This window comes from Larus michahellis, chromosome 3, assembly GCF_964199755.1.
Source record: "Larus michahellis chromosome 3, bLarMic1.1, whole genome shotgun sequence".
Classification (NCBI taxonomy): Eukaryota; Metazoa; Chordata; class Aves; order Charadriiformes; family Laridae; genus Larus; species Larus michahellis.
Genome location: NC_133898.1, coordinates 14,455,611 through 14,481,946, shown reverse-complemented (window position 1 = coordinate 14,481,946; position 26,336 = coordinate 14,455,611). Strand labels below are relative to the sequence as shown.

The 26,336-nt window shown below is 42.0% G+C and overlaps 1 protein-coding gene across 8 annotated transcripts in view; it reads right to left on the bottom strand.

The window, feature by feature from the left end:
* RIN2 (Ras and Rab interactor 2) overlaps nt 1-26,336 on the bottom strand; it is an 85,113-nt gene that overhangs the window by 52,677 nt on the left and 6,100 nt on the right. For 3 of the 8 annotated variants that reach the window (XM_074578705.1, XM_074578708.1, XM_074578714.1), the window contains exon 2: nt 2,747-2,839. The exons of 1 other annotated variant lie outside the window; for it this stretch is intronic. In XM_074578705.1, coding sequence (XP_074434806.1) covers nt 2,747-2,803 — 57 coding nt within the window. In that variant the 5' untranslated portion in view covers nt 2,804-2,839. Of the gene's footprint in view, nt 1-2,746; nt 2,840-4,255; nt 4,777-26,336 lie in introns of those variants that run through there. 4 more of the 8 variants (XM_074578704.1, XM_074578706.1, XR_012585947.1 and 1 more) reach the window with 4 other exon arrangements.

The following is a 26,336-nucleotide window of genomic DNA, read 5'->3' as shown; positions in this document are numbered from 1 at the left end:
TGCAGGGCTGATCCTCTCTTTCCAAAAGACTGGCCTGCTAGGATTGCCTTAAGATAAAGAAAACATGCAACACATGAAACAAACACTGTAAGGCGTATGTGTCTCGCTACCACAGCACTATGAAGCTGCTGACACAGAAACTGGTCCTGCACGCTGCACCAGCCGTCGGTATGGCTCTCCATGTGCCACAGGCACCAGACACAGCTTGGTTGGGTCCCATTTGTCCGTAATCATGAGTGTATTTAGAGCTAGAACACCCACCCCAAGCATTAGGGTCTGATTCAGGCAGCAGCAGAACAACATTTCTGTCCCAGAGGAAGGGAGGGAATGGAAGCAGCAACACCTGAAACATCTGGCACGGGACCCGCAAGGAGAGCACGGTGCCCCAGGAGCAGAGTGGCAGGAGCTAGGAACAGTCAGGAAAGTGGCAGCTGCTTCCCGCTACTTAGGGCTTCGGCTGGTCAATCACATTCACTGCAATATTAGAAAAAGAAAAGCAGTACGCTTTTTCTTAATATAAGCTGAGATGGCAGCAAGTATTAGCGACTTTCACTGGAAGAAGCTACAGCAGGCAATGAATATTCTAAGGGAAGCAATCAAGGCAAGTTAATTCAGTGCTCCGAAGCACCTGTAAATTTTGATTGCTCCTTAGAGTAAAGCCTTGCCCAGCAAGACAGCCACTACCCTGGCATTATATAAACAGCAAAATTCTAGTGTAGAACAGACAAGTTCAACTCTGTTGTATTTAACCCTGATCCCAGGCTGGTCTGTGTGACAGTTTACTCTATTCCTCACATCAGAAAAATACACATATCTTCCTGGCCAGTGGTAGGACACCACAGTTTGATACTTCCAACACAGAGGCACTGCCTGGACACTATTCTCCCCGTCCTGCTCTCTAGAAGTATATGGTGTTTGCAGATGTACTCACACAGTGCACATAAAGGCTCTGTTAACTGCATTTCAGATCAACTAATCCTTTTTTCTGGAAGAAAATGTTAATTACAGCCTTTTCTACAATTAACTTCAGTGCTGCCTCCAGACCTCCTCCTTTACGCATAATTAAAACACAGTTAATGCGATCTAATCATCTTTTGAAAACTATACTGGCAACTCCCACTGTACCTCTGCTTTTTGTGATGCCAGCCTGAAAGACGATAGCTCTCCAGTCTCTCCACTGCATAAAGTCTCTCTCTGCCATACAAAAAGACCAAAGCACGTTCCCACATTTCCCTAGAAAGCAGTAAGCTCACTGCAGCGCCAAAAACCTCTGACTGACCCCCCCAAAGCCTTAACAAACCTCGCACAGAGCAGGAGGCAGAAGAGAGGATACAGTGACCGTGCTCACTTTTGCAGTGTGATTGTTCACACCTGAGCTAAGCCCCTACTGCTGAGCAAATCTGGGGCCAATCACGCGAGTTAACTCTGCAGGAAATACTGTGAAAAAACAAAATTGAAGTCAAGTTTAATTCTTGACAGAAGTGATTTGTAACTATGTAGAAGTGAAGATGATCACCGAAGATGCACAAAACCTAATGACGGCCGGCAGCCAATCCGAAGTAGATCCTTTCTCATGCAGTTCTCCAGGTTCCATTTTCCAGCTGTAATGAGGTTAGTGGGACAAAAATCAGATATTGACGCCCAGGGACAAAAATGCATTTTTAAAGAGTTCCCGGGAGTATTTGAAGGTGCTTCAACTGAGGGCTCTACATCCCTGCAGCTCTGAGCACCACCTCAAGTCTGGAGTGGCCTCCACCCATGCTCCCAGGTGTTTCCCAGGGGTATCAGGAGAGCATACGTTGCCTTCCTGGCCCATTGCCATGCATCAGCTCTGTCCCGTGATGGAATGGAACTGGCAGGGAGACAGGAGGACTCTCACGCAAAACATATTTCTCACTGGAATGTGCTGTTATTAAGTGTGCTATAAGTCACAGGACATCTCAAAACAGCCCCCAGAACGAAGAAACGCTAAATGGAATTATTTCTCTTTTCTCTCTATAAGCATGTCCACGCCAGTACAGAACTACCAGCTCTCAGTGCCTGTATCATCAGGAAGTCAGGCTGACTATCTTACGGGAGGAACCATTAGTCCCCTTTAAAGTATGTAGGCACCTGAAAACACAGACATCTGCCTTGCTGGATTTTTGAGAGTATGGCAATGAGCTAAGCACCAGCTTCTTGTTCATTTCAAACAAGGTGCACTTAGGCTTTAAAAAAAAAAACAAACAACCAAAAATGCAACAGCCAAACAAAGCGAAAATCACCAAAACACAAAAAGGACTGAAATATACATTGAGAACACAAATACAGTATTTTTGAGCGTGTTCAGATTACACACAAACAACGAGACCCCACCAATTTTTCTTAAAATACACAAGGAAATGAAAGATACTTTCAATACAGTAATGGAAATCATAAACCTGTACTTTAAACTACGCAAATCCCGTTTAAGAAAGCTCTAATAATTTATGCCCACGCATAACTATGCCACTAATGCTGAGAACATAAGCTAAGAAAGCTGTTTTACACCAAATATTCTATTCAGCGTACAGGAAAACAACATACACATTGAATAAATGGGTGGCAATCTAACAACAAATGCCACCTGTAAGAAGAGATGCTTAATGCAGTGCTTCCTATTTTACAGAAAAAGGTTGCTAGATATCGCAGACTGTATTGCACATTCTGCATCGCTCGTTTCACATAAAACCACGTGCTTTATGTTCTGTATAAATATCCCATTTACCTTAAAGAAACTTCCCCTTTTGTCCAGACAACGGGCTTTCATTGTCAAAGACGACATCTTCCCCAGGAAGACTCCACTGTATGCCTTGAACTCCTAAAAGTAGAAACATTTTTTTAATGGTTAGTCCAGTCCATAGGAAATTCCTTTCTAAGCCACAGAAACAGTCACAACAAGCCTTCTGCCAAAACCCTTTCCATCAACAACGTGGTGCCATTTATTTCCTATCAGAGTCTTTACATGTCCCTTTGGTCTATTATTTTTTCATAAATTGCTTCAAAAAGACAGTGCTACTCGGAGTTCCGTGTTTCTCCCTTCTCTTCACAGCTGATCTGAGTAGATTTTAATGCGCTCATTAAAAAAGAATGCTAAAACATAACGATTGCTTTGTTTGTTTGCTTGACCTCAGCACGAAGTACAAATAGAACGAAATGTTAAGATGTCTCTACAGTCCACTCAAATACAGTATTAACGGGGCTGACCAGGAAGGGGGGGGGAAATTAAAAAGTTGAAAAGTCACCCACGAGGGAAAAAACACATTACCATGAATAAAAAAAAAAAACAAACCCACAGACAAAAAAAAAAAATCACCAGAACAAACAAAAAACCCCCAAACATCCCCCCCCCCAAAAGAAAAAAAAAAAACCAAACACAAAAACTGCTTGAAGTTCCTAAAATGCAATGAAATCTTCTGAGAGTCATGTCCAAGTGAGAAACTGAAAATGCGGTTTGGAAGAAGCTGCATTTTCCACTGTCAGGTAAACTGAGTGAGCAGTTTAACACCCAGAAGGACACAGTAACACATAACTAGAATACGTGCACACAATGAGAAATATCACGGGGGTGATCTCCAGCTCATTAGCAGAGCTCCTCTAAAATCACAACCGACCCATGCTAGTAATTTGGGAATAAACTTCTGAACCAAAGAATCGAGTTCCATGGCTAAAAAGTCCTTCTCGGATTTTTAGCAGTGAGCTTATAATTGCATTTCAATAGCCTAACTCTTCTCCTCACTCACCCATTTACTGACCACGTAGTAGGTCGGAAGTTTCAGTTACCTGAATGGCAAAATATTACAGGTGCAAATCATTAGAGACTAAGAGAGTGGCACAGCTTTTGATTTAACGCACACAGAAATTAAACTATAAATGGCAGGGAGCAGCAGTGAAAAACAAGCCTAGCGGCAGGGCTGCGGATGGAGCTTGAGCAAAACAAAGCAGCTGGGACAGAGAACATGGAGACAAAAAAAAAAAACACCAAACAGATTTGACACAGACACATCCCCACGCACACGCTCTGCTTCCCTCTAATGCCTTATGAGAAGGCATCAACAAGGGTAAACAGGACCGAGGAGGAGGAGCTTATAAGAAAAAAGGGTTAAACGCAAAGCCCTGTCAAGCACAAATACTGGAAAAGGGTAAGAGGTAGAAGCAGGAGAAAAGAAACATTTTTCTCTTGGTTTTAACGTAGCAGGAAGCTTTAAGTTGTCCACCCCACTTCCAGAGGTCATACCACAAGAGCACTAGAAGGTTACATTTTTCCACTTCGATTCCGGTTAAAAAGCAGCCATGCCGGGAAGCTCAGGAACCAGTCTGTTTTCCAGGCAGAGTTTGCAGACTTTAAAGGTTGAAAGAAAAATCCCGAATTCTGCATTCTTGTGAAAGCCAGGCACTAGAGAATGACCGAGAGAACACAAAAAACAGCACGGGGTGGGAAGAAAAAAAAAAAAATAATCAAACTTTCTTCGTAAATCAGTATATTTAAAGGAATGCGTTCCTGATGAGGCTCTAAAGCGTTGTGATATGTGGTGTTTTACTTAAAAGTCTTGTCTAAATTACTGGCTTGCACCAATCCTATAAGAGACTGAAGTCCGGGGAAGTGGGTGGGTTTGCAGGTGCTACTGAATCAGTTGGGCTCTGTGTCCTCACCTGCCACATGGCACAAGGACAACTGTTCCACTCTGGGGAGCGTTAGACATTTTAAAGACTTTTGGTATTTGATATTGGCTATTCTAAACAATCTAAAGGTTACCATAAAACAAGAATTTTTAAGTTATAAAATAAAAAGTTTTCTTTCAATGAATTCCACAAAGGGAATTTGCACCTGAAAGACTTAAGGTAGAGGAAGACCCAAGAAACCTAAAAAGGAATTAGAATAAAAACCTCAGTTTTCCGAGTTGATGCTATCCTCTTAACGACACCACCAAATGCAATTCCACAGGAAAAAAAAAAACCAGGGATTTTAAATTAGTCACTTTAGAGGTTTATAAGCAAGATCATGCAGTTGTATTTGCATCTCTAGTCTCAGTCATTAATCGTTACGTTTGCAAACAACAACCCCTTCACAGGAAATCTAATATGTTTTTTGGGGTTTTTTTTTTTTTTTTTTTTTTTACTTTAACCACAAAGATGCCTGCATGCAATCCTATTACCAAAATAATAAGATCATGCCAAGATTTTTACGGTCATCTTATTTCAACACAGAACAGAAGTTTATAAGCTTCCACACTCAAACATACAGAAGAATGCAAACATACAGATGCAGTCTGCCCTTCAAAGAGCAGTAGGACTCCAACTTGGGAGAAAGCCTCAGACAAGACCACTGCTTATTCTGCTTATAAGAGGCTCTGAAGCGCTAAACTTTTCCGTAGCTGCTATTATTGTTATTACTTATGTAATAATATTAGTACCTGTATGACCGTAAGTCCGAGCCCCAGCTGAGCTCAAGTCCTTGCTCTTGGCGGCTCTCTACGCAGCCAGAGAATCAATCCACGCTACCCTTTGTGGTTACACTGTAATTTCAAACGCACGTAGGGTAACCTAAATACTGTTCCATGTCTGAGTAGTTTTTAGTACTTCTGGCTAAAATCAGCGCAGTGGGAAACACTGTTGTTAGGGGTTTTTTTTGCATTTGTTTGGGTTTTTTTTTTTTTTTTTTTTGTGTGTATGCTTTTTTTTTAGGCCACCCAATATGCGAATAGACATTAAGACCCATCAGTAAAATGGATGGCCGGGGTGGGTGCAACAGCCCAAAAACTGAGGGTGGGCCCCTACCTGTCTCCCACCCTGGAGTTCCGCAGTGCACAGAAGCAACTTGCAGAAGAACAAAACTACTGTCAAGAGGTTTCATTCCTCTACACGGCTGCCCACATCTGGTGCTTATTCAGACCCAGAACAGGCTGAAAAACCACCACTGCTCTGAAGTTGTTTTTGTTGAGTTCAGACAGTATGAGGCTGTCAGAAAGGGAAAATCTGCCTTCTTTGATTGGGAAGCCACGTAGAAAAAGACAGCAAAGCATGTCTTCTTCTGAACATACCAGAGATGAGCTGGTTCTCTCCTTCCTCTGTGTTTTAAGGACTGAGGCAGAGGGTCTAGATAGATTTGCTTAGACATTGCCTGGGTGATTGCTCAGAAACCCATCTGAAAATGTCATCAAGCTGCAGGAGCCCATTCACTGTATAATTCATGTGACCTTTTTATCCATCCATCTGGAAGGTAGCCTCTTCTGCGTTTAAGCGGCCAGTACTTTACCTACTTAGCAGTCTCTGCAGCCCTTAGCTCTCAAAGGGCAGCAGGTGCCAGACCCCTGCCTGCCGCTCTCGTGTTTGGGTGGCTCCCTTCCAGCAGCACCAGTCTCTCCTGTAAGCAGCGCTGTCTTCCCACAGCTCTTCAAATCCAGGACAAAGCGACAAAGCTCGTGTGTGTAAACGACAAGACAAGGCAGGGAAAAAGAACAATTTGTCTGCTTGGCAAATTTCTATGAAATACAATGCTATTCCACGGATCCCGACGCCCATGCAAGCTGTAGGTTTCAAAAAAAGGTGCTTTCCATCTTCTTTTTTCCATTCCTTTCTCCTTCTGCTTTTTATTTACACAGGAATGCCAGAGCACCATTCAGGTGCCTGGATGTAACCAAGACTTCTTGTCAAAACAGCTTCTACTTTCATCCCTCTTCTGCAATTTTATTTGATATTTTATATTCTTATACTTAACCGTAGTAGTGACGATCACCGTCTTCCTGGACTTCTCCGGATTCTTCCCTTGAAACCTCTCATTCCAATCTTGCTTTTACAAGGCAAAACATCCTATCTTCTTTAGCTGAAAGTCCTAGCAAAGATGAGACAGTCGGCATTCCTCCCCTGAGCTGGAAAGCAAAGGCCACAGCAATTCGGGGAACTTAAAAAGCCACTGCCCACAAACCTTCTTACCCCACCTATGCTCGGTTTCCTAAGGAATCGAGGCTATTACAACTGCACCAGTTTTCTGTTTTTTAGTTCCCAACTATGATTTTTGATCTTTTGGCCAACCTAACAAGATCCGACTGAGGAAGAGAGTCTCTGTTTACAAATGCTGACCAAAGGACAGAGGGAAGAGACTCCATTAATGTCGTCACTGAAGGAAGAGGAGAGATCTGCAGCCTTCCTTTTGCTGGCAGACCAATAGAATTAGCAGAACCCACTTTTTCGTATTTTAAGCCTAAATTATCCCACTGAAGGAACTGGCTGTCCTCGTTCGTTCTCAATCTGTAAAGGCCATGCAACTACTGAGCGCAGACATTCACGGAAACTACTTCAGGCAAACAAAAACAGGTTTTACTATTGTGCAGCCAAGGGAGAACAGGAGAAAAATATCAGTCCAGACCCTAAATATAAACTAGCAAAGGTAACCTGATGTCAGAAGACTAATGCTGATTGATAGCTGTCAATGTAGTCCTTAGGCCCTCCACTTTGCCAGTGGCAGGGTGCAGTAGAGGAGCTGAAATACAATCCCTACTGTCTCATAACAGAAATCCATGGCAGCTAGGTAGAGCCTACCACATATGTTCTTGAAAAACCTATGGTCAATTAGCATCATATTACAATCAAATTACAATAGCAATTTATAAATACATAGTATTAAAAAAAAAAGTTACAGTTAATTCAGTGAACCCATTTTCTGGTGGGTTAAACTGGAAACCTGAAACAGGAAGGATAAATACTTTTTACTTTTTTAAAAAAATACTTCTAAAATGCAATCCTACACTTTAGAATATGTGAAGAAATATTCACAGAACTTCAGATTTACAGCAAATTTAAGCATCCTCATGCAGAGGGTTGCCTTCATCTCTAACCTACAAAGCTCTGGTTTGTCTAATTACTCTGACCTTATCTGATTCTTGGCAAAACTAAACTTTTCCTTTTGAAAGTATTTCCTCTGAAGTTAACTGAAAGCCCACTTCCAGGGCCACATAGATACAACTGAGCACAGTATCACTTTGAAAAAAATCTATCAAATGAGCGCCTCAGTCTGAAAACTATCATTGGTGCCAGGATTTTGCAGACCTCTCAACTCAAATGTTGCATTGTGTTAGCACAGCTGTATCCACAAGCAAAAAAGCAAGGGGATTATGCAAAAAGGATTCTAGCTTCCATCATTCTTCTAGCTGCAGAAAGGGTTTACAGTCTTTTTTTTTTTCCTTCTTCTTCAAATAATGCCAGAGCACATTATTTGTAGAAAACAAATAATGCATGCAGCAAAAATACAAGTCACTTCACAGTATCATGTTTCTGTATTTTGTCATCTTAATTAAAACATTTGAAAAAGCTTGGAAGTAACAAACATTCCCTGATCAACCTCCTTTTTCTTCAGGCACTGTTTTCACTTTTATCTCTAGTACCTGAATGTAACGAGTCTCTGTGAGCTACTCCCCTGAAGAAAGCCTGGTCACCACCACTATGCTGTCAGAGAGCAACAGTATTTCTGCCCATAATGAGCTTAAAAAAAAAAAATAATCTTACAAAGATAGACCCTACACATGAAGACAGGATGGTCACGCATGACTGCTTGCAATCCTTTTCAAGAAGCAAAAACTTTCTGAAAAACTAAATAGGAAACAGAAACATGCAACACACCAACTTTTAAAAAACCAACGAGCAGATCACAGGTGAACTCCCAATGTGCCTCTTAATGAATTTTGCAAAATTTGAAATGCAATACCACTGAATTTACACACCTCATTAATTCCTCCAGGGAAATTATTACTCTTCCCACAAAGAAAAGAAGGTACGAGGTAGTTAAAGGCAACCAGCAGAATTAAATGATGTGCAAGCAGTCTGATCAGCGAAATAGGGGCAGCTGCGTCCCAACTGCTGACATACCATTTTATGCTTCCAAGTTTTTTCAGTTGCCACACTGGTCACATCAGGCACTGTCACTCTTAAGCCTCATTTGTTGGTACAGGTAGAACAAGGCAACGCGTATCCCCCCACCGAGAGGTTCCTCTTGCGCCATTACAGCAGCGAGCAGTTCAGTGGGGTCCGAAGCTCCCTCGCCTCTTGCTCTTGTTCAAACTCTGTACCAATACAGTCACTCAGAAATGATTATTAAACAGGAGTTGCAGACAAGAAGTCAAGACTTCATTATCGTCCCATCTTTCAGACAAATCCTCGTCTCTCATTTCACTCACAATGCTAATCCGAGACCTGAATTTCCGTGGGTTGGGAGAGGACAGAACAAGTACAATCTCTCAGGATCATTATAGTGACATCTGGCTCTAGACATCACCTGTGCGTAAGCCTGTGGAGGCTTCCTATACAGGCTTTCCTATGGAGGCCTGCATAGAAGAGGCCAGAGCCCGGACAGCAGCATGACCCCAGAGCCTGCAAAAGTCTCTGATCTCCTCAAGCAGAGAAGCTTTTGGGGCTCCTGTCACCAGTGCCCACTTCCTTGGGGACAGCCAGAACTCAGCCAGGGCCCAACACGGCCTTGGCTCATGCAAGTGTGAGGGGAAGGTGCGGTGCAGTTGTGAATCTGGAGACAGAAGTGATGCCCTAAGAACTGGCAAATGAGTTTGAGGAGCAAGGTGTGGCGGCTGGAGGCGCAGTGAGGAGTTTATAGGGTCTTAACCTCATATCCTCCTCATAACCAGACAAACTTGGACGCAGCATGGCTGCTTTTTTCCTAGTAGTCCTCTTTCCTAAAACAAACAGCTGGCAAACTGTTCATAGCTTTGTCTTACAGAGAGTGAGCTCCACAGCTCTTTTCAGTTTCCTTGGCTGATCGTTTCTGACGCCTGTATTTGCATCCTGCAGTATCAATGCTCCTCATCCTGGTTAAGGTAACAAAATCACAGCCACCTTTCCAAGGACTCCTTCACCCCACTACGCGTTAAGCCATAAAAATATCACCAACTGCTTAAGGAACTACTACCTGGACAGACTCGGATCTTCAGGGGCTGTGAACGAGTCCATGCATCAGGCTTGGTATATTTATCTGACTTAATCTAAAGTGGGAACACCGCTGACAAACACAAACATTGATCTTTCTACACCTAGCTTCAGCTAGTCATCACTCCTGCCTCAACCAACCTTTTGCCCACAAGCTTATTTTTTCCCCTTGATTCCAGATCCTAATCACTGGCAGCCTTTTACGAGACGAAAGGATAAAGAGGAATTACTTTGAACTTGTTTCAGCATGGCACTCTCGGGAGAGGTTTGAAGTCCCATTACATTTTTGATAGATCCATCGTCTCACAGCTGTCTACCCACTTGCTTTATCTATGCTGGATTCATAAATGCAGTAATGAAAGCATCTGAAAATCCCGTCTGAAAAGCGCGCAAGAGTTGGCCTGACTCTGTGCCCACTGAACACGAACAGACATTCTATCACCCTTTCCAACAGGAGCCTACAGTTAGGCAAACACTGAATGCCTCGGAAAATCCAACCCTTCAGCTTTGCTGAACGTGGCACCCTACCAAGAGGATTATGTTTGCTGCTAGCGCTGTCTCTCTCCACCCCTTCCAAACAGTTTCTTCTTCCTCCCTTCCACTAAACAACCTCTTCCTGCTTGCTCCCATGGCATACTTTCCACATTACTGAAAAGGAATAAAAACCCCAGTCATTTCCTCTGGCACAGCATTTAGTCGTGAAGGATACTACCACATCTCTTATAAGAGAATGATTGTACATTGATACATTCATGTCTTGTTTTGCCTCTAGACATGTCAGAGAAATACATTTATAAGATTGGCTTTGATTTGGATAACCTTTCAGAAGGTTCATATTCTTCCCAAATTCCCTGGCCTGGATATCTCACAAAATGAGACTTTCTTGTAGTATTTCAGTAATTTCCGTTTATTATTCCTGCCCAAACCAGTGAATAATAAAAGTCAAAACATTCAGAAATTGGTTTTCAAACTTTTTTTTTTTAAAAACAAACAAACAATCAACCAACCAACAAACATTTAACATTGAGTTGCAGTTCCTGGAAGAAGCGAGTAAAGGTAATCGCTTGAATTACAATATAGCTTCAAGGTCTGGGGAAGCTTCAGAATTCATAACGAAGCATTAAGTCAAATGCAGAGAGAGATGGGTTACAGCACCTGCAACGGAGATGGAGATGCACAAGATCACCACCTGCTGGGCTTGACTGCGGGTTATTTTTGGTACCTGGGTAAAGGTGCCTAAAATATCTCCTGTACCACGAATCCCAGAGAAGAACGAGGGTTTCTGCATTCACGTCATAACTCCTACCTCCTTGCCTGACAGAGGCACCAAGCAAAGCTCCGACCGTACCGCTGCCAGGGGTAACGTTCCTCCATGCAGCAAGGTGGAAGCAGAGACCTGACCTTCTGCCGGTTCAACGAGCTCAAACACTTCCATCAACTCAAATATGTCCATGATCCTTATTCTTGTATTAGACAGCTGCACCTAGTATTGCATCTTTTTTCTACAATTTACTCTTTTGCACCTAACAATTACTGATATACAACATAATTTCTATTTCATTGTGTTTGAAAAAAATAAAAATACGGGCATGCTGACTCTGAAAGCCAAGGACACTGCAGCATGCTTTTGAAAAAATCATTGTTTGTTACATGCACGCACAGTATCTGTAGATATGCAAAACTTCAGAAGATAGGGGAGAAAGCGTAAGTAAGATTTTCTTGCTAAAATAAACAACCTGACAGAAGGAAAGGGATATCTTCACGTACATTTTTAAGGACTTGCCAAAATGTACACATTCTTAGAACTAATATGTGGTATTTGTCTGTTCTCCAGATCTGTAAGTTTTTAGACTACCTCATGATCAATATTATCCATTATTACCATTCTGTGAATCTGTAATATACAGGAAAAAAAAAAAAAACAGCAACACTGTGATACAGCAGGTCAAACTTGAAGTTGCATCCATAGTACGGCACAAGGGTTCTCGCATGCAAGGCATGTTTATCTAATGGTTAAGGTATACATGTTTGAAGCAACGATAAATTCAGTCCTAGATGTGAAAAGATGCCATGTAGGTTACCATTTATTTGCCGGAGTTTGTGGGTCTTTCCTCTGATGGATTAATCCCACTTTTTCCTGTTTGCGGAGTTTTATATTGCACCAGCAGACAAGAACAAGGGTCAATCTCTCGTGGATGCCCCTCAGTCGGAGGGGAAAGGGTAACTCTAGAGAAGAGGGCACAAAATGGACACTTAACAGAGGTCCCCTAAACCTGCCTCTCCCCTCCCCGGCTACAGGGAGGGCCGAGGGACAAAAGCTGCCCTAGCTGAAGTTAGCCTTTGCCAGTACTTCCATTAAACCACAAAAATGCTCTTTAGAAAGATTATCAGGTACACATCAAACCTTTTCAACTTCAACAGAATAAGCCAGGCCAGTCGCACATAACAGCCAGGATGATATCGTTGATGCTCTATGCTCATGATAACTGTTTTTAAACCAAAATTGACTTCTGGTACCTTAAATTCACTAGGCAACTTGAAACCTCGCAAAATGTATCTGAAATGTCAGTGTTCACCTGCCTCAAGAAAAAAAACCAAACCAAAACAACCCTCCCCACACGCAACACACTCCCCTTACACTGGGTACCACTTTGGATAATTTCAAATCTCAAGCTCCCCACGTGCTGCCGAAGTATCTCAGAGACTTACGAACAACAGCCAGGAATTAATTTTTATCTATTTTCTTAGTTTGATAACAGAAGTACAACTTCTCTGCACGGTCAAGCACACTATTTATAGCATTCTGCACTCACACAACCTCCTCTCAGGTCCGTTAAGTGCCAATACATACTTTCAGTGTGTTGGGTGGTGGGGTGTGTGTGTGTGTGTGTGTTTTGTTAGCGTAAGCAATAAAGATTGCATTTCTGGCACTCATCATCAGGTCCGAACTGGTTCATAAACGCCAGATGGCTAGATTTCCGCAGCCCTGTAAAACACGCGTGATGCCCATTTAAAAACTTTTCTCCGGTGTGGCAGAGTATTACGTACATCAAAGCTCTCGCTCGCTTTCCTCAGTGTTTCAGAAATACTAAGCAATAAGTTTCAGCTGATTTCCAGTAAAAGGAATTCCATTTTCAGAGATAGGGCAAAACAAATTGCTTTTGAAAAATTCTTTTTCATATAATTAATTGAAGAGGATTCCATTTGTTTACCCAAAGCAGCACACAGAAGGGGGGAAAAAAAAAAAAAAAAGGCAGCAGACAGTACTAATAAGTTGTTTGTTTGACCTTAAAAGTAAAAATTAGCCATGGATTGCAACATAAAAGAGTCACCTTAGGAGAACTGCAAAAGCTGCATATTCTTTTCAATTAATAGATAACTCTAACTATCTTTTAGACTCTTCACTATTAAAAAAAAAAATCAAATGTTAAATAGTTTGTATGCCACTGAACAGTGACAAAACATAGTTTCTTTCAATTATAATGCAATGGCGCTTTCCAGTTGTGTTTGTTGCGTCACTAATCTGCTCCACAGATACCTCCCTATAAGAAAATCACTATTTTATAATCGCAAGCAACTGTTTCATTATTCCCTAAGAAATGTTTTGCAAAGATTATTCTTTGTCCAACTCTGTATTTAAAAGAAGTAAACCATTGTTCAGGAGGTAGCCAGTGCCTAACTGGCTTAGGATGCAGCTTAAGTAGCTACATCCTGTGTTTCATAAAATCAACAGAGATCTCCATCGATGTCCACAAGTACTGGCACGAGATTCAGTGTAGAGCACACTAAATGGGATGCAAGAAGAGTCTATAAGAAACCCATAATCACCGAGCGCGTCTGTTATTCCAAGGTCTACTTAAAAGCTTGTACTGCTCACCCTGAGACCGTTCAATACAAATGCTCAAAAGCATCATTTGCTGTGCACCTCGACTTCAGCACAGCGTGACGCATCAAGGCAACGATTAACTAGGGAACAAACAGCATTTTCCTATTCTGGTGTTGACCTTCGGCTCATCTTTCGTGTGACATATTCGAAAGAAAATATGTAAATTGTGTCATTGGACCCCCACTGACCTAATGTTTTACCTATTAGCTATGGAATCGGGTCATCAAATGTACTACACTTGACACTTTGTTTTTCAGATGGCTCCCAGTGACAGTAGCTGCTCCTCTTCAGTACACAGGTAGCTCTCCCTCTGTGCGTAATAAGTTGAGGCAGTTAAACATACAGTAGCTTTATTTCAGCCGAGTCCATGGTAAGGTCTAATATTTTAATTTCTAAGTAAAAACTGTGAAGACATGAAACCACCGGGGCCACTTCTCAATTTAGCCCTTAGTTAGAAACAATTTCACCCTTTTTTCTTTATTCAAGCTATTAGCGTATTACACAAAATAGTAATTTCGTGGACTGTATAAACTCAGTCCGTTTACCAAAAGCTACATTCACGGTATCAAGAAGCTGCACAATAACACATCCCAAGGCACACAACCCACAGGATACCACAGCCATGCAAGCCTGTACTCAACACTAGTGTTCCCACAGTCCTCGCGTACGTGATTACGTATTAGCCAGCAGGTTAAGTGACCTTAACAATACAAGAAGTAGTGTCAGTGCAGAAGTGACGGCTTTCACTGCTTGCAGCAGCGGAGAAAGCCACCATCACGTTCCGTAGCACCAGCTAGCCTCAACGCTCGCACTGCCAGCACCCCAGCTCGGCCTTCTTTGCAAATCCTGCTGATGCCTCATCCTCCAGCCACCTTTAAAAGAATTAGCCCAGCAGCAAGGGGATGATTTGAATCGCTTTTAGGATTACAGGTGTACCTAAAATGAAATAAATCTAAACAGTGTGGCATCTTTAAGAGAGAAAGATGTTTTTGTGATTTCAGGAGGTGTATGTGCCCTCTTTGACCCCATGCATGGTTCCATTAAGACAAAAAGTCCCAGTGGTTAATGGGCTCTCAAGATTTAAGACACTGGTCTCGGATTTGGCAAGACCTTTGATACATAATCAGTCTTTGTTTCCCATGAAAACTGGGAACAGTACTGCCGTAACCTCCCTGGGTTTTTTCAAGGATTAAACCACTTAGCACTGACAGAGTTTCAGATACTGTGATGAAGGGGGTCACGTATGATAACCCTTTGCTGTCATCAGTGCACATACAGAGGAAAGAAAGGTACGATCAGAGGAGCGGGACATATCACAAAGAAACAGGAAGAGACCACACAAAAGAAGAACGAACATCGGAAGCGCACGTGAAGGAAACTTACTTCCACTGAGACACACAGACACGTTACCTCCAAACTACAAAGAACTGCTACACTCATTTGGTTCATCAGTTAAATTTTCTTTGCTCTGTAATGCTCTGTTAGGAAAGATCTTATTGGTGTCTACAACTACCTACCAGGAGGGTGTAGAGAAGAAAAACCAAACTCTTCCCAAAAGCACATTACTAGAAGGACAAGACACAATGTAGGAAAAGGTTTTCACCGTAAGGGTATTCAAGCACTGGGAGACGGATCCAGAGAGGCAGAGGTGTCTCCGTCTTTGGAGACACTGAAAGCTCAGTGGTATGAGGTCCCAAGCACCCTGATCCCACTGGAAGGGGAGCGGGACCAGCTGACCTCTGGAGGCCCCTTCCAAACTCTGGGTTTTGCCAAGACTTCACAAAGGTGTACGTATTCCCTTTCAGCACTGGAGTATTTTCTGGAATGTCTATCTAATATAAAACAAATAACAAAATCAAGTAGAAGACTTCATGTTACAGGTTGCTTCACTTTTTTTTTTTTTTGCTTTTATGTTTGCTTGTTTTGAAAGAACAAGTTATCAGAGGAAAAACATGGTTTTTCTTTCTCAATTTCTCACAAGGGTGGGAGCCCCTCACCCCTCCAACATCCATTTTTACTTTTCATCACGCAGGAATTACTACATTTGCATAATCCAATAGAAATCACAAAATCAAAAAGCATATCACGTTAAATAAATAGGAGTTTTAGCTTTGTATTTATTAGCAAATGATACACACAGGCAGGGTGAGAAAACGTCTCCAGGTGCAGAAAGCTCTAAACTCTGAGCAAACAATTAAATGTACTGGTGGAGCTAGGTAGCAGCAGCAGCAAGAGGAGTTTGGATGTCCATTTTCTACAGGGACAACTTGGCTAAACAAACCACAACTGTTATTTATCTACCCCCGGAAAATACATACAAAAAATTGGCAGCTCACCCAGTGAGCGATACGCGAACATTGATCTAACATGAAATAAACGGGAAAAAATTAGAGTGATTGAACTTAATTTTTCCCTCCTGAAATAAGCGGACTACACGCTCTGGGCCAGCTGGTGTAAATCCACTGAAATGCTTAGATCTCAAAACAATCAAATTTTCAACATGTCTAAGAAGAAAGCAAAGCGTCCTACATACTGAATTACACCAGGTCAGCACCAAGGGACTAACTTGAGCAGAACCAAGCTATGCAGTTGTGGATTTGCTTTTTGTTCAGAACAATTGTGTTTGCATGTCCTTGGCTACATCTCCACTATTGCTTTCTGACCAAGAGGTTAACGTAATCCAACAGCCTATATGAGGAAAAATCGCACGCAAGTTTTTGTGGTTCCACTGTTCATTTTAAAACACCTGCCCATCATAGACATTACAGACAGTTCGCTGCTTTCTTCACCCAGCACTCACTACTTATTTTTGCAGAACCGACTGCGTTAAGTACCGATTTTTGTAGCACACTTCCCAAACGGTTACCAGCTCTTCTCGTACAATCATCAGCACACAAACACTGCAAACCATCAAGTTAGATTTATTTCTTAGTGAACAAAAAATATTTTGACTAGAAAAAAAAAAAACAACTTTAAAAGAACAGTGCTTATGTCTTGATCTACTTATTTTGTGCACAGAAAAGACTGCAAGAAAATCTTTCCCTTAATTAAACCAAACTCATTGCTCTCCATACAAAGACCTGCCATCTAAATAAACCAGAGAGCAAAACACACCTATACCAGAGAAAGTTTTCACTGACCTAACCTAGTTAGGATCCACTAGCCATGAACAGATAAGCTACTCAACGTAGAAATCATTGCTTTGGCTTTAGAGACACAGACTGGTGAACTGGGTTTGCCCCACTAGCGACTTCAGACCTTCTGCACTACTACACCATAGTGCTGCTAGCCTAGCTTCTGGAGAGGGAGAGCTACCATCAAGCTCAGAATACGTAATTTGTTCCTGAACCACACTTTGACTATACAGAGCGGAAAAAACAGACGGAGCCATGTCTGTGAGTCAGTTCACTGTCATGCAAGCGTGCCAACACAGCAAGCAGGATAACCACCAAAGCACAGCGTTCTCATTGTCCTTTCAGCTATGCCACATACACATCACAGGAGATGAAATGCCTAGACTTATTTTGCCCAGAGAGGTGGTGGAGGCCCCATCCCTGGAGACATTCAAGGCCAGGCTTGATGAGGCTCTGAGCAACCTGATCTAGCTGAAGATGTCCCTGCTTACCGCCGGGGGGTCGGACTACGTGACCTTTAAAGGTCCCTTCCAACCCAACACATTCTATGATAATGTTGCTAGGGGTTTAAAAAAACCCAAACCACCCAAAACAAAATCAAAACCAACACAAGCAACAAACAAGATCCCAGAGAGAAAACAACCTTAATTTGAACATTCTTTATTTCTTGTCTGTTTGAGGGCAAGGGGGGAGGTGTAAATAGGGCAATCTAACAGTTTTTCAGATAGCCTGCAGATAGCATAATACTATAATAAATAATGTAATAATATTAATATAATATAGTATGAATATATAATGGCAATACAATATATGTAATTAATAATATATACTACTACTACTAATATAATAATATTGCTCCTACTTGACCTATTTGGAAAAATTAGGAAGGAAGTTTAAATCCTCAAAATCACTTGAGGCACCTGTACATTTCCTATAAGGAACAAGACTACAAGACCTGCTATAAAAAGTGACTGTTTTATCAGAAAATTCACCCACAACTTAGACCAACTATACAACTCCAAAATATTAATTTTTTTTTTCTTCATATAACTGAACTGCTTCTTATTTGGGGGGCTGAGGGGATTCATTTGGGAGATGCTTTCTTTTTGAGGGACAAGGGAATTTCATATACTCAAATACTTAGAATCTACAATTTAGTTTCTAAATATACTTTCACCAAATAAATGAGAAAAGCCAAACATGACATACTATTCTGATAAATGCTGTTTATTGTTTCTTTTTCCGTCCTATTTCTTTATGGAAAAAAATACTAAGTAGTGCAAACAAAAAGGTTATGACACACACCAATGAAACCCAGGAAATTCAAAGCTGAAGGCTGTTGAAATAGCTATCCCAAGTTATTCCACTCCTCTTCCTTTTTTTATAAATACACCGTGGAACTGACAAAGTTAGACCTCAGCCAGGCTTCCTGGCTTGGGTCTCAATCTGGGTAACTTCCAAGTCACGTAAACACCGGTCATCCTTCCTGCCCTCATGTTGCTCCTCTTGATCCTCCTTCAGAGGACAATTGTTCCCTCTGACCTCTCCCTATGACTTTTCCCCTCTGATAACCATCTCGGGTACCTCTATCATCTTAATGTTCCTCCTTCTGTCACTGACATTTGCAATTCGTCAACAATGCAAAGGTTACTGCCGCTTTCTTGGCGCTCTTCCCTTTTTCCATCAGGTTGTCCGTCACTAGCTCTCCTCTCTCACTGTGTATCCTGACCAGCCCCAGTCTCTCCTACCCCAGCCCTTACACCCAACTTACCCTCACTCTTGCAGCTGAACCCCTGGGGATGAAACCCCACGACTTTGCTAGCTTTCCTCCCTCTACCTATAAGTTTTCCATCCGCCAACACAATTCTCTTCACATTTCACAGTTTTAACTATTTTCTACTTCCTACTAAAGCTGCTCTCCTTTTCTAGTCCTTTCTCCATAGCCACCTGCATAAGGATCCTGGAAAGACAGATGTATTCCATATTAAATGACATCTCCAAGATCTGGCATTTTACACAGGTTTGAGCAGCCTTCTCATTCCTCCCCCTTCTTCCAACATCACGCTTGTATTTGAGAAGGTGGTCTAAGATCGTCACCCCAATAACTCACCTATCTTCTTCTATCCTCAAGTCCCTCAAAAGACCAGGACACATTCAATCCCATACCTAAAGAGGCAGGTATCGATGCCACCTCTACTAACTGTGTCTTCCTCCTAAGAGAAAGGTTTAAAGCCTCTCCCAGGCTGTCTTCATCCAGACAAAGAAGAAAGAAGGTCCTCCCCCTCCCTAGGTTTTGGGGGTGAGCAGTTTTACCTTCTCTGTCCAACCTATTTTTGATCCCCCAGTGGTACAGAGAACTTCATCATCGCCAGACAGTCACATCACAACCCACTTGATTACTACTAAATGTTTCTCTTTTCTTGATGGATTTATGAGTTCATAGAAACTACTAGCAGGGGAACTCCTGAAGAAGGAAGTGTGGGTGTTTAATTCTCCACTATTAGTTTACTTGTGTAAACAATGTGTTTTCTCTCTCCCCTCTCCTGGGACAAAGTGTTTTGAAATAAGAAAACAAGCCTCATTTGGTGAAATGGTGAAACTGGGTCAAAGTACTGACAACGGCAGACCATTCTGAAATAAAACACATCGGTGACTCCACAATATTTGCCATGCTGGGGGCTACTATGTATGTAGGTCAAATACAGAGTTTGTTAGTGTCAGGTTTTTTTTTTTTTTTTCTTCTTTCGAACGTGAATCAAATGCGATCAAACCCAGAAAGTGAGGCAGCAGTCAGATGACAAGATATTGTCTAGGTTTAATTCTTGCTGACGCACTAATACCAGAAAATTCCCATGACTGCTAACAACAAACATTGGCAATCATTGTGTATGGGGAGCTGGGGCTAAGCGTATTGGGATACAGGTCTTCTTGGTCCTTTTACAAATGAGAAGTTAAATTGTTTGAGTAACAGCTAACAGAAATTCCATCATTCCCTTTCTGTAGATAATAAAGGGAAAGCTGCCAATGGGTGAGAATAGTTCTTGTGGCTACATACCACAGTTTCAAGACTTAACACGGCACTAGCTTATTGATTCTACACGTGGTGCCAGTTATTTTTATACAGCTTATTTGTATAAATTCAGCAACATGAAAAAAACCTTCACCAAAATCTATCAACGGCTCTTAAAATAAACACCAACAAGTTCACTTCTCTCTATTCTTCTGTACCTCAGCTGTGATGCATCCCCTGCACAAACACGAACTCATGTCTCTGAGGAGTCACAAATCCCTCCAGTGAGTAACCTGACCTGCTGTGACTGAGCTAGAACTCAGTCCACCCCTAAAACTCATTCTTTCTTTCCCATTCTGCCTTCCTTCCAAACTGTTAGCACCAAAAGGCAAAACAAGGAGGAAGTAAACATCTTTCTTTTACAGCTCATGGGCCATGACCTCATGCGGGCAGGATCTGTGTCTCCTCCTACTTGCAAAGTCCTACCCCAACCCCTGCTGGAGAAGGTGAACATGAACAACGACCAGCTGGTATCAGCTTCCTACACAGACAGAAACGAAACATGCTCCATTACTTCCCCCAAGGCCTGCACACAGGAGAACTGAAGCTGCACAGAAAGACCTTGCTGAGGCCAACAGCCGCCTGCCCCGGCCCTCCAAGTAATTAGCTGGTATTCGATGCTGAGTACACCTTGACAACCAGGAAAACATAAGCCTAGAAGGACTGCTGGTCCACTCTTCCCATCCCCTTCTTCACCAGCCCAGAGGGGCTGCTACAATGAGGTGGGCTCCCTAAAGCTGCTGCTGGGTTCAAACAGGAGCAAAGCTCTTCTGCTTGCCTTTATAGCTCAAACTCTAATGGAACCAGCTGCCGTCAGCTGCCAGCCTAACATTCAGCTGCATTCAGCTCATGTTTTCCACATTTATTCTTAGCCTGAAGGGCTGAACACAGGGGTTTTTCCCCCCCTTCTCCCTTCAGGTAAAAGTTATATTCTGCAGAATATACATTTCTGTAGAATGTATACAGAATACAACTGCAGTGGTCCCTCTTGTCCAGGGAATCTATTGTTCAGCAAAGCATACTGGAAAGAGACCTAGACCGTAACTCAGATTTAAAAGCATCTAAATCGTTTTTCTCACTGCAGTTCCATTTCTCCTTCCACGCTTTGCCCTTCCTGCTACTGACGTGTCAGTCTAAGCTTTCTACCATTGCTTCTTTGTACAGTACCAAACACTGACCACCCCATGCTACCAGCACTGCAGAATTCAGCAGCAACAGCTACTTTTAAGGCCTGCACGTTCAGTGAACTTTTGACAATTTCTGCTCATTAATCTCTTGATCAGAAATGCATTCCAAGCACCTTCCAACAGCTGTCGTGCTTCTTGGCAGCTCGTCACAAAAAAGCATCTCTCTCCAATCTCCTCAAATGCATAAATTCACACAGAAATATACCTATCCTTGCACTCACACATTTCACACCCACAGACAAATTACACTGACATCACAGTATCATATTCAGGCCTGGAACAGTAACAGTTTAATTTGTCTTTTCACGACCACCAAGGCTGGAACTTAAGAGACTGCCCCTGGAAATGGTAACTTAACCACTTTCCAACAACCCAAGACATTTATGGGTAGCCTTGGGAGGTCCAGCATTTAATTGATGATCATCTTACGCGCAACTCGGAATTAGCCTACATACCCACAACACAGACCCAAGGACTCGCCACACTAGAGTCATAGAATACCAGGTTGAAAGGGATTTCAAGGAGCATCTGGTCCAACCTTGCTTGGCAGAAACACAGTCTAGACAAGATGGCCCAGTGCCATACCCAGCAAAACCTTAAAAGTCTCTAATGACAGGGAATCCACCAACTTCCCTGGGGAAGATTATTCCAATGGCTGATTGTTCTCATTGGGAAAATTTTTCCTCTTGTTTCCAATCGGAATTCCCCCAGGAGTAACTTGTACCCATTACCTCTTGTCTTTTCCATGTGACTCCTTGTAAAAAGGGACTCTCCATCTTCTTGGTAGCCACCCTTTAAATACTGGAACGTGGTGATAAGGTCTCCCCTAAGCCTTCTTTCCTCAAGGCTGAACAAAGCCAATTCTCTCAGCCTTTCCTCATATGGCAGACTTCCCAGTCGCTTCATCATCTTAGTGGCCCTTCTCTGGACCCCATTCAGCCTGTTTATACATCTTTTTTTGTATAGCGGGGACCAAAACTGAACACAGTAGAGTGGAACTGACTCCAGTGCAGGTGCTTTGCTGAACTGGATCTGAAAGAGGAAGGTCTGAGACCTTGCTGGGGTTAATGACTGTTAGAAAGGCAGTGAGAAGATGCTAGCCTAGAAATGGGTTTAAGTAGCCAAGCAAATAACCATATTGCTTTCAATTAAAAGCTGTCAAGCTTGAAACAAAAAGCTTTCGACTGACAACCACCTTTCCATGCTAGCCACTAGACACATAAAAGCAAGGGATTCCATAAAATACTGAAAGAGTCACCCTACAGGCTTCATACCTAATGAACTTTGCCAAAGCTTCACATAAGCTGTTTTTCTTTTGAGATTGTACGTTCAGACTAAATAGGGCTTTACGGTTGTTAGGGATAGCGTATACAACCTGTAGGTTGCTAGACTTGGTGTTTTGGTTTTGTAAGGATCTTTAACCATAGTTTCAAGAGTGAAATGCAATCTGTTGGCCTATGCTGCACCAGCGGTCGTTTAACAAAGTGCATTGGTTAGAAAAAGCACAAACAGAAAAACTAATGGACCACTCATGGCTAAAATTGTAAAGTATAAACACCTTACTGAATGGAAAGCTTACTGAGCACGAGCTGAACCTATGATCTACCTTTCTTAAATTCATGTCATTTTAATGCACCAGACTCCAGTACAATGTTCGAAATGAAGACTTCCACTAGCAAAATAAAGGCTATCTTCCCATTCTGCTGGACCCAAAGGGCACACTGCACCCTGACAGAGGAAACACTGGTGACAAGCGTTACAAGGCTGTCCCTGCCTGGAAAGGAAACATCCTCAGGGACAGGACTGCGCAGGGAACGTGACCTCACCGCATGTGGGAACTGGAAGACCCAACTAAATAAAAACCCATGGAGCCTTCCCTTCACAACCGACGCATTGCCTCTTAGCAGGAGTTTTAACTACACTGATAAACACATGCCTTTATTTGTGAAGGGAAAGGTGGTATGAAACAATGCGTTGATATTAAGATTACTTTGTTCGATTCACTACTTCCAAGTTAGTGTCTCCATCCAATCCTCAGTTAAACATCCTACTCGGCCTACCCCAAGGCCCAAGAACTTTCCCTAGTTTTACATATCGTACTCCAGTGGTGCGACCAAAAGCCTGCCAGGAACATTATTATTAGATGGTCAACATTAGGACTAATAAGGTTGATTATTACTAACTACTGAAAGACAACTATCTCCTACTGTCTCTTCTTAAAACACGTAAAACAACTTTAAATGCTAAGAAAACAGAGTACTATAAAAGCAACACACAGAGCGTCAGTGAAGTTAACACAATATTATAGATTCCTTAGCCTGAAATAAACCTTAAATAAAAGGCTGCATTTAGTCATAACTCTCGGGTTGCGATACTAATAAAGTGAACAAAATATGCCTCCAGCTCACTACGGAATAGTAAATGCAATGGTTCTCAAGTCTAGACTACGGCATGGCAAACAGAAGACTACCAGCAGTAAAGGAAGATGGCTGGTATGTCTGCCCAAAGAGCCTGCACATGCTAGTATACTGTCTTTAGCAAAGAACAAGACATGCAAGATAGAGCTAAAACACTTCTCTGGCCTCCAGAGCCGTTGTGAACCATATGGGAAACACACTATAAGTGATAGCTAACATATGCCCCGTCATTCATGAAATACCAAGGGATGAAATAATGCTCTTCATATAGACATCAAAAAATGAATCCACACTATAGCAAACCAAATATTTATCTTGGCAGATCACATCTTCCAGAAAAAAAAATTTGCAATAAAGTTAAATATTTTAATACTGCAAAACAAATGCTGAGAATATCTTTGTAGGGAATGCCTGCCAAAATGGATAACTTGTGCACTTATCAGTGCAACAAACACGAGTTAAGAATTTTTACGGACCATTAAATAGAAAATTTGAATTAACCAAAGGAAAGCTAGCTGCTCACTTGATGGTGTATCTTCATTTTTTTTCTCTGATCAAATAAGCCAAAAAATCCAAGCAGCACAGTCTGCAAAGAAGTATACACTGCTATATAAAACGAAGACGACTGATAGAAGTTAGAACAGAGGCTTTCTGTGTAAATCCTCATGACACGTGGGTAAGACTCAAACATTGCTGCCGTGCGATAACTTTTGTTCATTGCTTTTATTGTATTAAAAGTTCTTGGATTTTACCCCACTTTAAAGTGGAGCCACAGTCTATTTCTCATGTGGCAGGGATGGCACCTTTTTGGAACACGGGACAGGGGCTAGTAGACTCGACTCACATTTATGATTGACTTAACTAAACAGTTTTACAAGTCCAGCATATTTAACTACCGGAAAGGTTTACTCATGGCTCAAAGATAACTTTCTAAAATTTCAATTATTTAAAAGCAGCTTAAGATGACTTCAGCAGCAACTCCCAGGTCTAACACACATTCAGAGAAACACTTCAGGATACGAGTTTTACTGCAGCTGCTCTTTAAGTCAATCAAGTTCAAACTACTAGCAGTAAAAGTCACAGGAGTGAAAATTCACATTTTCTACGCACACCTCCCGGAACTGAACTCTCATCAGCTTCTACAACAACCACCATTTTTAACAGCTGTCTCTAGACAGATGCTAGTAAAGCCTATGTACCGAACTGGGGTTATACTGTGGCACACGGGCAGACACAATTTAGGTGATCCAGAGCACCCTGAAGGTTCCCAGCCAGGCAAACCAAACAGGTGTGGCCCGTAGCAAACACACTGCAAGGGCCCCAGCTTCCTTCTCCCAACGTATTTAAAGTGTCCAAATTATGATTTTTCATCTTGCATTAACTACTGTGAAAATTGTGAAGAAATTAATATTTTTTAAATCCCCAGCTGTAGCTGAAATTGCTTATTACGACAATTTAACTGAGTGTTGGCATCTCATAGTTGCCAATATCTACACTGTTTTCCTAAGAAATTACAGTCTCAGCAAGTTATACATCATAAAGTACGCCAAGGCCCCAGCTGGCAAGAGGATGCGTGTTTACTTTTGTGAAGGTTATGGTTTTGTTTTGTGGTTGTATTAAAAAAAAAAAGATAAGTTAAGTTGAAAAAACTTAACTTCTTTGCAAGCAGTGGTGAGCAGTTTCCCACTCAAGCAGATCCAAAACTGGCAGCAGGCACCTCAGTCTGGGCCTTATTTAATTCCTAAGTTAAAGTTAACACCAGGCTCACTTACAGAATCAGCACGAAGGTTGAGTAAAAGGCAGCACCTTGCCACGTTGGCCCAGGTTGAGCTGGAAAACAACAGGTGACAATTCTGCCCACTGCTCCACGGAGGAGAAACTACCCCATGTCAGAGCATTTGGCTTTTGCTGTAAGCACCTGACCAGGCATCTGCAGGTCAGGAAGGCAAAAGAGGGTACTCTTCCGTGGTAAATAACATTTCTCCTCGCACTGACTCGATGCGGGGCTCTGATCACACATTCAGAACTGCTTTCCGCCACCCTCGCACGCTCCACAGCTCTGAGTCTCAGCCGAACCAGTAAGCTCAGCGAGGAACACGGTCAGGTTAGTCACGCAAGTACGTCCATTGCTTTCCACGCATTCATCCTCAAATGTATTTAAATACGTATCTTGGCACATGCTCAAAAAGTATGCCATTAAGAGAAACTACTAAGCAAAGACTTAAGAGGAAGACGAGGCTACGGATCCACAGGCAAGTTAAGAAAGGGAACGTCAGCGTATGTAATAACACGCATCATGCGTGAAAGGAAAACCAGTAAGAGACTTTGGGTCATTTTCACGTTGGAAGTATGTTTCAACAAAGTCAGGGTCAAAGAACCCTGGAGTTAATTACTGGAAAGCACGGATTTGTGTTCAGTAAATATAAAGTAGAAGCCAAAGACATCATTTTGGATGCAAAAAAAAAAAAAGTTAAGAGATCCATTTAAAAGTCAAAAAAGTTTTTGTTTTTTCTTTTCCTTTACAAGCCACTTGTGAGACTGTGTTTAAAGCACTGTGTTTGGTCCTGGGCATTTGGCCAGATGACATTCACATTCTGGAGCTGGTGGAGTGAAGAACAAGAATAGCTTTTTTTTTTTTTTTTTTTTTTTTTTTTTTTTGAGGAAAGCCCCTCAAAATAAAGTTGTTTCTGTCTC